At 35.9% G+C, this 18237-nt stretch overlaps 2 protein-coding genes across 12 annotated transcripts; both read right to left on the reverse strand.

The window, feature by feature from the left end:
• Positions 2873-8283, reverse strand: LOC107618430 (dephospho-CoA kinase). 8 transcript variants are annotated; one of them, XM_021112682.1, is made up of 5 exons: positions 7968-8283; positions 4660-6415; positions 4405-4550; positions 3669-4124; positions 2873-3038 (listed from the first exon to the last, which is right to left on the reverse strand). In XM_021112682.1, exons 2-4 carry the CDS (start codon positions 4765-4767, stop codon positions 3686-3688), a joined length of 693 nt encoding a protein of 230 aa, XP_020968341.1. In that variant the 5' UTR covers positions 4768-6415; positions 7968-8283; the 3' UTR covers positions 2873-3038; positions 3669-3685. The 8 variants fall into 8 exon arrangements, with proteins under 8 accessions (XP_020968341.1, XP_016175974.1, XP_016175977.1 ...); XM_016320488.2 differs by lacking the exon at positions 2873-3038 and having other exon boundaries at positions 3455-4124; positions 4660-4992; positions 6321-6415; XM_016320491.2 differs by lacking the exon at positions 2873-3038 and having other exon boundaries at positions 3455-4124; positions 4660-4997; positions 6321-6415.
• Positions 12918-18045, reverse strand: LOC107618573 (NADH dehydrogenase [ubiquinone] 1 alpha subcomplex subunit 2). 4 transcript variants are annotated; one of them, XM_016320678.2, is made up of 5 exons: positions 16928-17261; positions 15709-15759; positions 15534-15626; positions 15331-15437; positions 12918-13335 (listed from the first exon to the last, which is right to left on the reverse strand). In XM_016320678.2, exons 3-5 carry the CDS (start codon positions 15617-15619, stop codon positions 13232-13234), a joined length of 297 nt encoding a protein of 98 aa, XP_016176164.1. In that variant the 5' UTR covers positions 15620-15626; positions 15709-15759; positions 16928-17261; the 3' UTR covers positions 12918-13231. The 4 variants fall into 4 exon arrangements, with proteins under 4 accessions (XP_016176164.1, XP_020965964.1, XP_016176163.1 ...); XM_021110305.1 differs by lacking the exons at positions 15709-15759; positions 16928-17261 and adding an exon at positions 17928-18045; XM_016320677.2 differs by lacking the exon at positions 15709-15759 and having other exon boundaries at positions 16928-17418.

The raw sequence follows: 18237 nt of genomic DNA on the forward strand, positions 1-18237 counted from the left end.
TTTGAAAGGTAGAAATTTAGGTACAGTTAACTTCACGTAAAATTGATAATTGAGAACTGTTAAATAAAAATTTAGTCAAATTAGTTAAATCATTTCACGATTCTTAACTATCAACTTCACGTAAAATTAACTACATCTAAATTTTCACTATTTTAAAATACGAATCGGGTTAAACCACAAATAAAATTAGGATAAAATTCCTATTTCTACCCCCAAATTCTCAAACTCAATTTTTTATTTGTTTTTTATTCAAACAATCATTATTTTATTTCAAAATCAAGAATCCATCTAAGATCTAAGCACTAGCATATTTTTACTTTTCCAAGAATCTGTACTCGTGTATAAGATAATATCAAATATTTTTTAAAAAAAAATTGTTGATTAACATATTTAGATATGCTCAGTTGCTCACTTTTACAAACTTCACGTGCTCTAATCATTATTAATTGCGAGAAAAAAAATTAAAATCCCAAACGACTTAACAATATATATTATAAGTAATTCATTAATAACTTTTTGTTTTCGTTAAACACACTCCATTTTGAGAAATTATAACGTATAAGTTGATATTCCAATATAATTATTAAGTGCATATTAACTTATTACCAATTTTGTGACATAGAACTTGGAGGCATATGACTTCAATGAAATATTTTCTTACTTCTTGTCAAATTAGTTTTTAAAAATACTTAATTAATTAATTAATTTCATGAAATGTGTGACTTGGTAGAGAAAGAATTTTAAAAACAAAAAATTTATAAAGTGTTTGTTTTGATACGATAATAAATTCATATATACTGATACGATAAAAATATAGATAAATAACAAAATACTACATATTTAAATTAATCAAATTTTAAAATTTAACTAATTTTAATGATATAATTTTAAATTTTAAATAATTTAAAAAATAAAACAAAAACACATTTAATTATTTATTCACACTAAAAAAAATTGTTTCAATTTGTTAATGCTCCCCATGAGTCATTCATACTAAAAAAAATTCTAAAAACCTAGAAAAAAAATCAAAGGAGTCCTTCATTTTAACTGAATTTTCTCACTTCTCTTTCACAATCTCAAGGAACATTTCACTTTCTTGCGCTCTCAATTCTCAAACTCAAACTCTCTTCTCTCTCACTGCCACTTACCCATTTGAGTCTCTCTCAGCCTCACTCGATTCTGTCTTAATACGAATTTTGTGGGACAAACTAAAAACTGTCATATACTAATTGGTAGGGGTGATCATAGATATTGGGTATCCGATTACCCGTTTGAATCCGAACTGAACAAATTAAATTGGTTTTAAAACTAATAGATAATCAGGTCTAATCAAAACTAAACGAATGACTCTCTCTAGTAATTGGTTCAGGTAACGGTTCTGAGGGTGCGAAATCTAAACCAATACGTGGACCCGACCATGTGTTAATTAAATAAAAAATAAAAATTTAAAATATATATGCCTTTAAATATGTTTGGATTTAATGTGTTTGGTATTTAACATATAGATTATTTCTATTAATTTTACATGTTTATTGTATTTACAGAATTTTCAAGATAAAAATTTTATTTTTTTAATTTTTTTTTATGAATTTCTGGTTTATTGGGTACCTAATTTTCCGAATCAAACCAATCTGTTCCTAATCGGTTTGGTTTGGTTCCGGTACATACACACACAAAAAAAACGTAAATTCGAGCCAAACCGAACTAATTACAATTGAATTGGTTCGGTTCTAATTTTACCCAAAATCTGAACCAACCCGATCCGCGATCACCCCCTACCAATTGGTTTAATTACAAGAACAACAACTAAGAGAATAAAAGAAGATTTTGTAAACATGGCTAAACCATTTGTTTAGGAGATGCATCAAGAATTAGACAAGACAATTATTAACAATTATGGAAAGTCAAACGTCTTACTATTTACAAGATGTATTGAGGATTCTCGTTAGTCAAAAATTAAATAGACATCACTTTCTTAGTATTTATTTTATATTTATTTTATTTTAGTTTGTTTTGTTTATTTTAGGCCCAGTTATGATTTGACCCATTTTTATTTTAGTGAATTTATGTGTTAGAATTTTAAACTTAAAAAGTATTAAAACTCTCTAAAATTTAGTAATCACTTTTTTTTTCTTTAATTTTGATGAATGAATTTTTTTTTGAAAAATTTAGGTATAAACATACCTTAATTATTGCATCAGAAAATCAAATTAAAGTAGAGAAGTCCCTTTCTTTAATTTTTCATCTTAATCTAGATACGTTTCGTATCATGTCTCCTTTACACTCGCCTGCGTTTCAATGTCTCGTGGTCTTCTTTAGCCTCCTCGTCACCGACGACAGAAGCAACTCCTCAGGTCGTCGTCTTTTGTTTTCAGGTCCTAGAAGAGCACCGTTTACAATTGTTGACATTGACGTCATCGCTCGTGTGAGTTATGTATTCTATTTTTTTTTTATCTTGTGATGCCTGTGTTTTTGTTAGGGTTTTGTTTTTGAACTGAATAAAATTCTTAAATTTAGTGAATGTTTGGAATTCACAAATGTTTGAAATTTGCATGTTGCTTTGAAGAAAGGTAGTGGTGAATGGAAAAAATTGGTTGCAGTTTCTAGGAGAAAATGCTCCATGAAAATAGAAAAGTCAAGAAACTCATGCTTGGCCAGATTATTTTTTCCACTCAATAAACGCCAATTTCTCAATTATCAAATCTTACTCTTTCTCTTAATTTGCATGAAATTTCTTAACAATTTTGTATATGTGAATTGCTCAAACCTACTTCTTTTAGTATTTATTTTAGGTGCCCTGATCCTAGATTTTTAGTCAATTCTCTGTCTAAGGTTAGAGTAGACTAGGATCAAAGACTATAATTCTTTATAATTTTTTGGTCAATTCCCTGTTGCACCTTCTCATTATTATCAATGTTAAAACAGTGGTCAACCTCATCATAATTATAAATTAGTCAAACTGCCACAAAAAAGATAGCAGTACTTGACAGCTAAATTCATCTTTTAAAATGCTAAATTACAAATTTAAATTTAATCTTCTAGGCTGCGTTTGTTTTCAAAGACAGGACAGAACATGACACTGAGACAGAGACAATAAGACGGAGACACTAAAAATTATTGTTTGTGTATTGTGTTTGGATACGATGTACAAGACACTAATGTAATGTCCAATATTATGTTTGGATACACATGGATAAGACTAAAATATTATATGAAATGACTAAAATAACCATATGATTCCAAATTTTCTACATCAAGTACAAACTAATTTAATAGAGAATTTTATCTAAAAACTGATTTTTTTTAAATTATATAAAATCAATTACAATTTATAAATTATTTTTTAGCATTTTAAAAGATCAATTTTACCTTTAATAATATTTATCTTTCAAAAATTTTAAGACTAATTATAGGAAAAATAAGAAGAGATAATAGTGGAATAATAAAAAATATCTATGGACAAAAAGGAAAACAAAATTTATAAAAAAGTTCGTGTCCACTCTTCCAAATTCCGTGTCCATCGTTGTCCTTCGTAGAAGAGTGGACACAAAAATATAAAAAACTGTCCCGGAGACAATGTGTTCCGTATCCATGTCTCTGCTTCCAAACACATTCTAAATATGTACTGTCCATGTTTCTATGTCCTGTCTTCGAAAACAAACGCTACCCTAAAGAACATAAGTGACTATGAAAGTGCTTTTATACACAAAACAAGACCCGAAGTGAGTGAAGCAAGTATGACCAAGGCTCCATTCCTGGAATGCCAAAACTGAGTCCCTGTCAAGGGTTTTGACACTTCAATTAGAACCTTCTGAAACTGTTCCTTCAAGTCATCAAGTGATCCAGTGTTATCTATCACTATATCCGCTTTATTCCTCTTCACATCAAGTGGCATTTGAGCATTGATCCTGTTTCCAGCATCCTCCTCATTTGATTTGTCTCTCCCCATGAGTCTCTTTTTCTGTGTTTCAGGATCAATCCACACAACTATAATTGGCTTTGTGAACTTGTCGATCTTGGCCTCAAACAACAAGGGGACATCAAGAACAATAACCTTGTATCCCTTCAGCCACAGCTTCACAACTTCCCAAAAGATTCCAGAGGATATATGGGGAGCCAATAATCTAAAACATGATCACAACTGAAATTCAAATAAAATTCAACAAACTAATCCTAAAAATGATGCATTTTAGGAATGATTGAATTGAAAATACTAGCTGTCGGTTACGAATTATAAAGTCTTCAACTTTAGCCTACTCTAACCTTAGAAAGAGAATTAACCAAAAATCTAGGATCAGGGCACGTAAAATAAATACTAAAAGAAGTAGCTTTGAGCAATCCACATATGCAAAATTGTTAAAAAATTCCATGTAAATTAAGAGAAAAAGAGTAAGATTTGATAACCGATCGAGAAATTGGCGCTTATCAGGATCGGAAAAAACAATCTGGCCAAGCATGGGTCTATTGACTTCTCCATTTTCAAGAAGGATTTCCTCCCCAAAAGCTGCAACAACTTTTTTCCATCCACCGCTACCTTTCTTCAAAGCATCCTGCGAATTCCAAACATTAACTGAGCTTGAGAATCTTATTCAGTTCAAAAGCAAAACTCAAACAAGAACACTCACATCACAAGAAAAAGATTTAGAATAAATAACGAACACGAGCGATGACGTCAGCGTCAACAACAGGAATCCCATGGGACTTGAAGAGATTGGAAACGGTGCTCTTCCCAGACGCGATTCCGCCGGACAACCCAACTATCCTCATTTCCCTTGATTCGATTCAATTCAATTCCTCCCAGGGTGTTCTGTGCTTCTACTTGCTCTGCAGTCGTGATTTGGTTCTTCTTGTGCCCTTTTGAAAATCTGCATCTGTTTCAGATGACGTTAGAGCAGCCTCGCCGATCCGTTGCGATGAATGGCGACCGAGCCTGCGATGATGACTTTGTCTGTCTGAGCTTCGCAGTTCGCATAGTCTGCAAGAGCTTTCCTTCTTTTCTTCAATGCATAGGTGGTTTTTTTTCCAGACTGAGATGTTAATATTTTTGCCATAGAGACGGGCTGAGCCCGAAAGGAAAGAAACTTTAAATGCACTTTAAAGAGTTAAATCTCAATTTGACCCCTGAAATTTGGCCTGATACTTAGAATGACCCTTACAATTTCGTTGGCCTCAATTAGAACCCAAAAATTTACAATTGTGACTCCAACTTGCCCCTGCGATCATCTCCGTCACCGAAATGCTGATTTAGCGCAATTGCATGACATGGTGGACACTACTTAAACGACGGCGCATTGGTTTTCGCGCCAAACCCTTTGGAAACCACGTAGTGTAAAGGTTTCATTGATGTTTCGCAACTTATGATCGTCGTAATGGAAAGAGAGTTTTAACCCACAAAAAATTGAAATGACGTGGTTTCCAAATGGTTTGGACGCGAAACCAATGCGCCGTCGTTTAAGTAGTATCCACCGTGTCATGCAATTGCATCAAATCAGCATTCTGGTGACGGAGATGATTGCAGGGGCAAGTTGGAGCCACAATTGCAAATTTGGGGGTTCTAATTGGGGCCAATAAAATTGTGGGGGTCATTTTGAGCATCGGACTAAATTTCAGGGACCAAATTGAGATTTAACTCCACTTCAAAACAATTATTAGGGTAAGAATGGTTCGCTGTATGAGCCGTAAAGCAAAAATCAATAAAAAGTGAAAAACAACTCTTGTTGTAACTATGGTATCTATATCTACTAAACAACAAAAACTTGAACATGCATCCATAAAATTGAACATTTTATCATTCAATTGGCACAATAAAAAAAAAAGAAACGGGACAAGTATGGCAAAACACATTTTGGATTCATTCATGATTATTCTTCTAGTGTGCATAATATCTGAAGCTACTCGCTAAAATTCAAATTAGTTCCTCAAAATAAGGCTATAACAATACCTAAACTTCTAGAGCTAATTGCTCAAATTAAATTGATTCAAATAGTTATGCAAGCATCAAAACTGTAGGCAAAATAGGAAATACTGAAGCTGGATGGTGTTCTTCAGGAGAAGAAAGAGGATATATGATAAGGTAGCATTGAAAATTTTTGTCCCAAATAGAGATCCAGTAGAGGTAAAATAATGTATAACACATCACTCTCCAGGGACTTAATTTCCTAGCAATGAGATGGAAATTAAACCCTTTTGATGTGACTGTTCGGTGACGACAAACATAAAGGTGGATGTTCATGGTATAAGCAACCAAATCATAAGGCAAATCTTAGAGAGGAAACTAACATAAACAGAAGCACACATACCCAAGAAAGAATATATATTACCCTGTCAAATTGTCCACATTTCCACTTGGTTGCAACAAAACCAACTGGGGCAGTATTGCAACAGCCTCCAAGTATATTGAAAATGCCCAGAAGATCTGCAATAGATTCACATTAAGTAAACAACCATATTCATGATGTTGCTCACTAGGATATGCAACAAAAAATTCAACATATCACATTTGTGACAAAGCCTAAACAGTTTCCAATGAAGTATCAAAATGCTGAGTTGAATATAATCTATTGCAGCTTTTGCATACACAAATATATGGGAAAAGAATCTGCAGGCTTTCAATAAGTACAGCAACATGGGAAGATTCTAACTATGATGGCATATATAGTATCAAGCAAAATTATAATCTATGGTATGCACTGGAAAATTCAAGATGCAATCTGCTGATTGGAATCCTCAGGTGGGTCATAAATATATAAAGGTAACAACCCTTCCTTCACTAATCCGTTTTCATAGTCTAGTTAGTATTCACAACAAAGCAAGGTTAGTCTCAGCAAAGAAAAGTCATATAAATCGTATTTTTCACGTGGAAGTCAAGAACAGCTCAATCTGGACAATGAAGGCTTCGACAAATGCACACAACACAAAACATCAGAAGGGGAAATGAAAAACTCTACATCAAAAGCACAGCAAAGAATACAAATTTTTAAAAGAAAAATAAATCAAAACAAGAAATCTGCACAAGTTGATCTTTCTCAATCTAATGCAAAAATCCTCAATTAATGACAAGAGGAATTGATCCAAGAAAAGAGAGGGAATTGATCTCCAGAATTGAATAGATAAATGACAAGAGGCGAAAAAAATCACAGGATCGAGAGAAAAAATTGAAACGAGAGGGTAAAAAGTGTGCAAACTTCGAGTATAAATTAAAACGTGGACAAAGTATTCTATCAAGATCAAGTTGGTACAACTTCTTTGAATCAATTATTATAAAATGAACAATTTTAAGAAAATTATTACAATGATTACCAACAAGTATTCTAAGAGCACTCATTTAAAAAAGGTCTCTTTAGCGCTATCTACCTTAATTTGTTAAAAGCTAATCTTAGAATACTAGTTGGCAAAAAGATTAACTAATGCAAGCACATTAAAAGATGAAACAGAACAGAAACATACAGCAAAACATAACTCGAGAAGTAAATCTAGTCCAAGAGTGATCTAAAGTCGGCATCTATATCTTCATATGACAAATTTGGAGCTTGACCAATACTGCCTATATAAGAATCAAATCAATCAATACTAAGAATCAAATCTATTCTTACAGCAACAAATTCAACTCATTGATAATTTTTAACAACAAATTCAACGATGATAATTTTCATGAACAAAAAATTTAGCTAGGTGATTATTTCAGTAAGACAGCAACAAATTCAAGGTACAGCGACGATAATTAGCAACAAATTCAACTCATTGATGATTTTTCATCAACAAAAAAAATTATCTGAGTGATATTTTCAGCAACAAATTCAGCTTACAGCAACAAATTCAGCAAATCCTACTTCATTCATCATTTACAGCAACATTTAGATCAGCAACAAGGCAAACTAATTGATTAGCAATTCAACATCATCTCAAAATAGAGGGACAAGGGAAATCTGGAAAAGACAGAACAGGGAAGCGATGATGCAGGGACTCACTAATGGTCCACGGAGACTCGGCGACGGGGAGGACTCGAAACCAGAAGACGACGAGGGACGAAGCACGCGACGACCCCACGACGGTCCACGGTGACTCGGCGACGGCGAGGACCCAAAACCAGAAGACGACGAGCGACGCCTCTGTCGCCGGCGACGAGTAGCCCAGGAAAGGCCACGAGACGTTGAAATGCCGGCGACAAAACGAAACGAACGACGAGACGCCGGCGAGTGTGAAGGAGACGAGACTCTAGTAACAGTGAGAGAGAAGAGAGAAGAGAGAGTTTGAGTCCGTAAGTATGAGAATTGAGAAGTGTACTAAATGTGTTTTTGTTTTACGAGTATAGAATTTTTTAAAAATAAATAAAATAAATATTATAATTACTGATATATATAATTTTGAGAGTATTAACGATTTTTTATATTTAACCTTATCTCGTTTACAATAAGGTACGCACACGTCTCTATATATTACATTTATGAACGCGATGTGATACATACCTTATTTCGTTTACAGTGTAAACGAGATACGGTCGTACTTATCTCATTTACATACGAGATAAGGAAAGTTGGTGCCTATAAATGCAACTCATTAACAGATCGTCTGACCCACTCTTGATCCACATTTCTCACATTTCTCTCCATCCTTAGGTTAGTTTATTGATATTTTTGAGTTTCTGGTACATTATGGCACGCAACTTTGATATAAATTGGTTGAACGCATACTGACACATTACGGGAGTCATTGACTTTGAGGTTGGTGCTATTTTTTATGGTTCAAATTAATAATTGATTGTCTTTTAATTAGTGAATAGACGGGATAGATTAAATGATATTTAGGTAACACAGAGTATGTTAGTTGACAAATATGGATTAAGATATTTATAAGTAATTAAGTTAATTCATAATGAACTTTTTATTCATAGGGAAGACTTGTTGACAACTTATTTTGCAGAAATCAAGTTTATTCATAGTGAAAATTTGATAAGTATGTTAGTTAGCAAATAGGAATTATAAATACTATTTTTTCTGATGTTTATCTGATGGTTATCTGAGTTGCATATTATATTTTTTAGAATAAATCTAAACATGCTAGAGAAATTAGTTTAAAGTATTGTATTTGTAACTTTTTTACTTTTAAACAAAGGCATCGCCTTTTATTGCCTAGGCAAGTTAGTCATACACTTGCACCCCCGGATGGCATCGTCCCTTACCTGAGGGAAGTCGGGTTGGTGATACAGTGCAACTCTGCGACTTTGTCTTTGACAACATCCTGATCACTGTATTTGTGGAGCGGTGGCGTCCAGAGACCCACACTTTCCACCTGCCATGGGATGAGTGCACCATCACCCTGCAGGATGTTGCGTACCACCTTGGGTTACGCACAGACGGAGAGCCAGTGGATAGGTGCCTGCGTGACTTCCAGACTTGACACCAGCGGCTGACATGGGAGTATGTGGAGGAGCTCCTAGGAGTCAGACCGCCCCTTCCAGCGCAGTAGGGTGCGCAGAGGAAGGAGTCGTTCAGCATCAAAATGACCTAGTTTAGGGACCGGGTCCGGTAGATGCCAGCTATCACCGATCCGGCCACCCTCCGACAGTACACCAAGTGCTATATCATGCTGCTAATCGGTAGATATCTGATGATCGACAAGTTCAACAATCAGGTGCACATTAGGTGGTTGCCATTGTTGGCGGACTTTGGGAGGTGCAGCGGTCTTTCGTGGGGGTCCGCTGTACTTGTATGGACGTACCATTCCTTGTGCCATGCAGCACATTGTGATACGACGGACATCGCTGGCTGCACACCGCTTCTTACGGACGAACAACTGCTGCAACCTCTCGTAGGTGCATCTCACTATAGCTGAAATGGGTAGATACATTGTTCCCTTCAGCACTGCATTGATGCACTTGGAAAGTCTCGTTGTCATGTGACCAAACCGACGTCCACCATCACAATGTTGCAGCCATATTTCCTTCTTAAATCTCCCGACTCAGTCAGCCATATCACGCGATAAGGTCCTCAGAGCATCCATGTACCACTTGTAGCCAGCACTACTAGGACTATAGGCATCATTAATGAGGTATCGCTTGCCCTCAGCTGACTTGAACTGAGACAAAAAGTTCGCAGTCATATGCCTAACACAAGATGCATGAAATGCCCTAGGAGGCTTCCATAGGCTATCATCCACTCTAAGCGCAGCCTTGATTGCTTGGAATCTGTCAGCTATAATGAGAAGCCCTTCCTGCGGTATGACATGGCGCCTCAAATTGGATAGAAATAACGACCATGACTCCATACTCTCAGACTCAACAATGGCGAAAGCCACAGGTAGGATATTATTGTTACCGTCTTGGACAACTACAATTAGCAACATCACCCCATACTTGTCGTACAAATGCGTGTCGTCTACTAAGACAAAGGGATTGCAATGCTTGAACGCTTCAATGCATGGAGGGTACGACCAGAAAACCTTGTCAAACTAACTGCAGTCCGGAACCATCACGTGTCCATCATAGTATGGCACAGCACTCAAGTCACATAACGTGCCTAGACAACAACTCTGCAATGTTTGGAGCAACCGTGACATCCTATTGTATAACTCCTCCCAATCACCATAGATCTGTGCAATTATCTTTGTTTTGCCATCCATACTTTTCTGTATGGCGGCTTGAAGTGATAGCTTTGTCTCAGTGTACTTTGTAGAACAAGGATGAAAACTGATGGACTTGACTGTATGAGCGGCAAGATGAGTCTGCATATGAGGTGACTGTCCAACTGCCGATAATCCTGCGATATAGTGGGGGCTAGACATGTATGTGGTCCGCCAAATTTATGCACCTCCCTAAAGTTTTTAAGTATCATCAAATTAAAATCTAACCAGAATGACAACAGCGATTTTAAAGACGAGCTAAAATCCTAAAACACTCGCCAATATCCGAGATTCTGTCGGAGGGCGATCTGGAGGGTCCAAGGACAACCGTACGTGAAATGCCTGCATCGTACGTGGTACTTCATCCGGTCCGACTCAACTACCCGATACTTTGTGCTTCGCCGAATGCTGTAATTCTTCACACTTTGCACCACTACCTCTCTACTCCTGAATCTGTGACCAACCCTAAACTCCACACTACCATCCATGTTGTAATCCTCGGCCCCGTGTTCGAGTACGGAGTTTTCTCATACATCGCATCCAAGTCCAATGTGTGGTAGTAGCTGGGCACAGATGATAACTCCGGGATTGGTTTGGGAGTTGGCAACAAGTATCGACGTGATCCCCTAACGGGAGTCTCTGGTATGAACTCATCTTCATCATCACCCTCAGATGAACCACTTCCGTCACTATCGGCAACGTAGTCATCGTCCGATCCTCACCCTCAACTTCCATGTCCTGCACCGGACTTGCACAGTGCAACGGACGTGGTGCGAGAGGAGGGTCATCCGATACGAAGTCTGAGGTACCACTACCGCCCCCACCAATGTCACGAACCTCCGCTGAAAGCTCCATCACTTGTTCAACCATAATTCTCCCATGCACATCAAACATAAGGCGCACATACTCGTCGCCATCGAGCCAAAACAGACGAAATCGAAACACCTCATTCCCCATCGACGCTAGCATCCTATACCCAACTCGACCAACCTCTTTTGGCTCCATACCACCAACGTGCGACAATATCATACTCTTTAGTTTTGACAACGAATCCACTCTTCTACTTCGAAAAAGCGTCGGACTCTCGCACTCAAATATCACCCTGCTGTCACTGTTTCTCATCTAACAATTGGGATAAACCATCATAACAAAAAAACCACTACTATTAGACATTTTTTCCAAAGCTCTAGGAAGGAAAACGGAAGAGAAAGAAGATTTGATAATTTTGTGAAGAATATCAATAGTTTGCTAGTCCTTTTATAGAAGCTAGATGTTTGTCCTATTATATCTCATTTACTATGTCAACGACCTAGACTCAGTCTTATCTGATTTACACCGGCCATAACTCGTTTACACTGTAAACGAGATAAGGCATGTATGACATCGCGTTTATAAACATGAGATAAGACATGTATGACATCGCGTTTATAGACATGATACGCAAAAACGTGTACGTACCGTATCATGTAAACAAGATACAATCATATTTATCTCGTTTACACCTTAAACGAGATAAGATTAAATATGAAAAACTATTAATACTCTCAAAACTACATATATCAATAATTATAATATTTATTTTATTTATTTAAAAAAAATCCAAAATTACATGCATGATTATCTTACATTATAATAATGCATTAAATAGAAAATATTGTATTGAATAAAATTAATTTGTTTCATAACTTTTTTGTGTGTAAATAATTTTTTCTTTAATTAAAATAAAATAGCAAATATTTCTTAGCCTAAAAAAATATAAGAGAATTTAATTCATGAGATCAAATACAAATATAATTATCAATAAAAGTAGGCATTTAAGTTTTTTTAAACTGTGTACTCAATTAAATTACAACACGCTTCTTCAATTGTATGTACATATATATTATGGTTGTTGTTGTTCCTTCTTCTTCTTTCTTCTCCACTTCTTTCTTCTCTTTTATTATCGTTGCTGTCTTCTTCTTTTTTGTTTGATTTTTTTCTTCTCATTCTCCTTCATCATCATCATTATTATTGTTGTTGTCATCTTTTTTATTTTCTTCTTTTTTATATATATTTATCCAACGAGCATATAATGCTTAATTACTTCTCATAATTTCATATTTGCTTTTAATACAAATATATGTATCTAAACTAAATAAATTTCTTTTAAAAAAAAGTCTTAAAAACATTTACTAAATGTAAGTATTTTTTTCAACTCAAAATGTATATTTAATGAATAGTAGCTGGGGGCTGATGGGAGTGATGGCTAATGGTGTACAACGATCAATTTTGAAAACTTTATGGCAGAAAAAAACTCAAAGGGGAAAACAATACAAAAATCGGTTTCTGCACTTGTTACAGTAAATACAAAACATCTCTGGCAATGCAATCTTTCACCAAGAAAGACTATTGATAAGAACCAAAGTCAAAGTGAATAGAATAAATCTGAGTTCTGAATGAATCCCTCGGCATACTTGAAGTGACTAGAAGATGCACATAGAGACCGAATGAAACCGGATAAATTACAATTAGAAATAATGGTAAAACTCTGGTTTATTATAAACCATAAGCAAATGTAATTAGAAGTATAGCATGAGAGCATTATTCCATTCCAAACAGTTCAGAAGCAGCAATATCAAGCTTTCAAAATCTCTCCGGCTTTCACCAGATCTTCAAGTGCCTTGGAGATCTGTGCCTCAGACAAGCCTTCCAATTTGATGCCTTTCTCAACACCAAAGTCTAGCATTAACAAATTGAACAAAGTGAGAGCTCGCCATAAAGAGGTGCTCATTTCAAAATAATGCAAGAAATAATCAAGATGTTCGATAGACATAGATGAACAATAGATACGCTGAAATATGGGGATTTATTTCTTATACACATTCTCTATGTCAGTGGATTCTTTAAGCACTCTTTAATGCCCTCAAAATCCAGGAAAAAAAAGGGTAGGAAACTGGGAATTTGTTATCTCTATTTCCATGTCAGCAATTTTTCCCCAAAGGTATGGTGATGCCTTTGCATGGAATTGCAGGTCTCTTCATAAATTCTAATATCTGGTGTACATTTGGTGGAATGTGGGTAGTTAACCAAGTCATTTTACATAGCAATTATATCAATATCAAATTATTAATTAAAAAAAAATGAACATAAGCAGGGCCTTAGCAAGAGCAAAAATCGCTCCTTACATTAGGTTCTTGACTTGGATCAAATTTGTTATAAAAACCTATTTTGTTCACATTACATGATGAAGGATGTCAACCGATATTTAAGAAAAGAATATAATATGATGTTTTCTTTCAATAAATAATCTAAAATTGAACAATAAGGGGTAGTTTTTGTCATTAGGAAGATGTAAACTATGTTTTGTAACAACAGTTTGTTTACCCACAAATTGAACATCCCAGGGGTTTCAAAAGGCATAAAACCCAACCCCACAAAATTATTCTCTCAAATGTGGTATATATTTATGTCACAAATGACAGCATCAACCATCGAAATTGAGTTGCAAGGGAAACAGGTCGGTAGGAATGAGGTAACTCACCAAAATGGAAGAGTAAATCAAAGAGCTAGTTAAATATTAACCAAGCATGCCACATGATACGGAATATAGCGGTGCAAGGAGAAGTGACCACATGAGCATTTCCAACTAAAAAGAGGCACTTCATTAAAGTGAAGGTATGAGGATGGTGAGACTTCTTCCTTATTTCTGCAATTACCTATTCTGATACTATCTATGTACCAAGTTATTAAAATCTTCCATTTGTGTATCAGGTATTCAGGTGAAGTTATAGATACCTAGCCATAGACTATTGGGATTCAATTTTAATTGTCAAGTGTGCAGGATGAAGAGTGAATTGTGGGCAAGGTTCTATGGGGATAGATTTAGAAAATAGAAACTAACTCTACCAACTAGACAGAGGAGGGTGAATATTTTAGAAGTGGTAAGGGGAGGGGTATTGAGGGGAATATCTCAGAAGTTAGAAATGAACCAGACTTAGGAGAGTATTAAGTTTCTTGAATACTCAACTATAGAAGAGATTTGGCCTCCAGAAGAGGCATGCACATTTTACTATTCTTGCAATTTCAGTCTAAATTCGAGCATATTTTCTGTGATCTAGTCCTATTATGCCCATGAGTACAATGTTAGTAAAAGATGATCATTAAAGGAACAATTCATTGACGGTGAATATTATTGCTAATTGTGATTGTAATTGGACTAGTTGGTGTGGATTGATCTTTGTGCAAGACCAGTACAACTAAAACTTTTAGCCTCACTATACATTAAGTGTGTAAGCAAGAAAGTTGAGAATTCTTGACTCAGGATAAAAGCGAAAAGTATTGTATATTAATATTTAGTTATGTATATTGTGCCAATGAACAAACGGGGATAGAAGGGCTCATTGATGATGATATAGAACAGAAAAGCATATCAAAGGGTGATAAATTCAAATATAGAGAGAGTTTAATTTTGATGCACTAACAGTGAGTCGTTCACATATCTGTTCTTTTAGAAGACCATTCTTGCAGTCAATATAAAAAGTAGTTATTATTACTGACGTGGTTATGTGATTGGATGCATGTGTAAAACTACTCTACACTATCAAAATTAAATTCAAATAATAATAAGAAAAAGAATGAGACATTAGAATGATGATACCAAACTACTCTACACTATCAAAATTAAATTCAAATAATAATAAGAAGAAAAAGAATGAGACATTAGAATGATGATACCAAATCTTGCCCATAACTGGGGTTCAGCTCCACTGCATTCGCGAATCAGTATTGGCAATTTTGGGTTCAATGTCTTCAGTTCCTTATAATTCTTTTCCACAAATGTCCTGAAGATAACAAAATAAAGAACACTCATTACTACTTAACTATCTATAAGATTTACATAATCAAATCAAGAGATAAGAAAATGTAAATAATATAACCTTGCAGATGAGCTTGCAGGTGATGACTGGCACATCAAAAACCGAAGCTCCCTTATGTTCTTTGAAAGATTTCCTCTCCACGCCATTGATTCCCTACCTCAATTTAATACTTGATTTTCAGATATTTCCTCATCAGCAGGCATCAACAAAAGAAGGTAAAAGTAAAACCCCATACAAATGAAAGATAAAAGTTTGAGCTACTCCACTCCTAACTTTGAGCTGCTCCCTAATAAAGTTTCAAGTAGAAATTTCAAAACATTTTAATACTATGGCTCAAAACATATTAAAGCTTGAGGTGTATGCATGTCAATGAAATCAAAGCAAAAGTAACTGTGAGAAGCAAGGTTCAGAAAACCAGACCGGTCATCAAACCGTTCTAGTCATTGGTTCACTGGTTTACTGGTCTAACCGGTCCAACCGGTGGTTCAACCGGATAAATCGTTTTAGAATAGAATAATAAATAAATTATAAGGTGCTTTATACAGGTAAGTTTATTAGAAATATACAAAACTCTAAAAACATGAGAAAGTACCAGTTGAAAGCTTCTAATTACAATTGTTACCAAATATATATGTCCTTTATGTAAGGTTAAATTTGAATGGAAAAGCATCTTATGTGCAATACATCATAGAGGTCACATTCAATAATTTTATTGACTTGAAACTCATTAAAAAAATAAATAAAAATTAAAACTCCTTGATTCTTTGGCAACCAAATGATTGAAAAGATAAGTGAACATAGACCAAATGTGCAGGGATTGAGCACTAACATTTCAGAAATTAGCAATACTCAACATCTAAAACAGAGAGAACAATTGTACAAAAATAGATATTAACAGTTTATAATTTGTGGGAATTAACTTAATATTCTATAGTTTCTTTCTTCTCCTTTTAGTTTCTTTTTTTCAATGGAAACAAGATGTAACAATAAAAATTCAATAATAAAAATTCCATCATTCATTTTAATCAGTTCAAAACAAGATACAACTTAGCTAAATTTAACTAAAAAATTTAATAAATAAATTCAGTTCAATACAACAGAGAAGACTTAATCATTCATATAAACTCATGCTTTAGTATCATTTTAACATAAATTAACAAAGAATTATCAAAGTTTAAGCATAATTTTTTTCAATACAGCATAAAAAAACAATCAAATAGAGTACAGCCCAGCAGTAGCAGTAGAGTTAATCATTCAACAATAGCATTAACCATGTTCTTAACCTAAAGCAGGACCCAAACACAATGAAAATTAACAGCATGTTCTTAACCACAACACAAGACCATATTTGCCTACAGCATTCAGCCATTCAACACAACACAATTTTGCCTAGAATACAGGGAGAAGGGAAATCTGAAAAGAGAGAACAGGGAAGCGATGGTGCAGGGACTCACCAACGATCGACGGCGAGTCGACGACCACCCCACGAGTTGCTTCTACCGCCGGCGACGAGACAGACGAACCACGAGATGCCAGTGACTGAGACGAGACTCGAGTGAGGCTGGGAGGCAGAATCGAGCAGAGACAACCACGGACGACGAGCAGCAACCAACACGCACAGCTCGAGCACTCACTGGCGGAGAGAGGAGAACGGCGAGATGCGAGCACCCGACGTGGAGGATCCGGCGAGAGGCCCGAGAGCACGAAGACGGAAGTTCTTGAGTGCGATGGACGGCGGCAGCAGTCTCTCACTCCGACAGACGGCGACAACTATTGGTGGAGGCTAGGGTTTGCTTTCTTTGGTGGAGGCTAGGGTTTGATGAAGGAAGGAGTTGGAGAAGGGGGGAATGGGGTATAACGCGCAACTTTTTCCCTTTCAAGGAAGGAAACGAGGTCGTTTTCTGTGAACCGGCCGGGTTCCGGTCCGGTCCGACTTGCCGGTAACGGCCGGTTCAGCGGTTTTTGAGCGGTTTTTAATTTTACGGTTTTGCACGTTAGATCGGACCGTTTTCTTTGCCGGTTTCCGGTTGAACCGGTTCGACCGGCCGGTCCGATCCGACTTTCAGAACATTGCATTAAAGTGAAATTGCTAGGGTTTGCTTTCTTTGGTGGAGGCTAGGGTTTGATGAAGGAAGGAGTTGGAGAAGGGGGGAATGGGGTATAACGCGCAACTTTTTCCCTTTCAAGGAAGGAAACGAGGTCGTTTTCTGTGAACCGGCCGGGTTCCGGTCCGGTCCGACTTGCCGGTAACGGCCGGTTCAGCGGTTCTTGAGCGGTTTTTAATTTTACGGTTTTGCACGCTGGATTGGACCGTTTTCTTTGCTGGTTTTCAGAACATTGGTGAGAAGAACATTAAACTTACTCGTGGATAAAACTAACGCAGGTAGAAGTAACTGCACAAATACAATCCAAAATTTTCAAGAATTTATGAGGAGTTAGTTTCAGATGTATTACCTGAATGACTGGATGTGATGCCAAAGTCGAATAAGGTGTTTGCGTAAGAAGCCGCTAGGTGATGGACACGGAAACCATGCGCTGATTCGGGACTGGCTTCGATTTTGGAGTTTAGAAGTGAGAATCAAAGTGAGGGTAGTGTTGTTATTTTACAATTTCAAAAACCAACCAAAAACCACGGCAAACAGACAAAAAAATGACAAGAGTGATAAACTGGTAATTTGTTGGGAAATATTGTACTTATTTGGGCGTCGTTATTTTGATTAAAAAAAATTTTAATAAAAAAATATTTTTTGTATTTTTTAGTGTG

The sequence above is a fragment of the Arachis ipaensis genome, chromosome B09 (assembly GCF_000816755.2).
Source record: "Arachis ipaensis cultivar K30076 chromosome B09, Araip1.1, whole genome shotgun sequence".
Taxonomy (NCBI): Eukaryota; Viridiplantae; Streptophyta; class Magnoliopsida; order Fabales; family Fabaceae; genus Arachis; species Arachis ipaensis.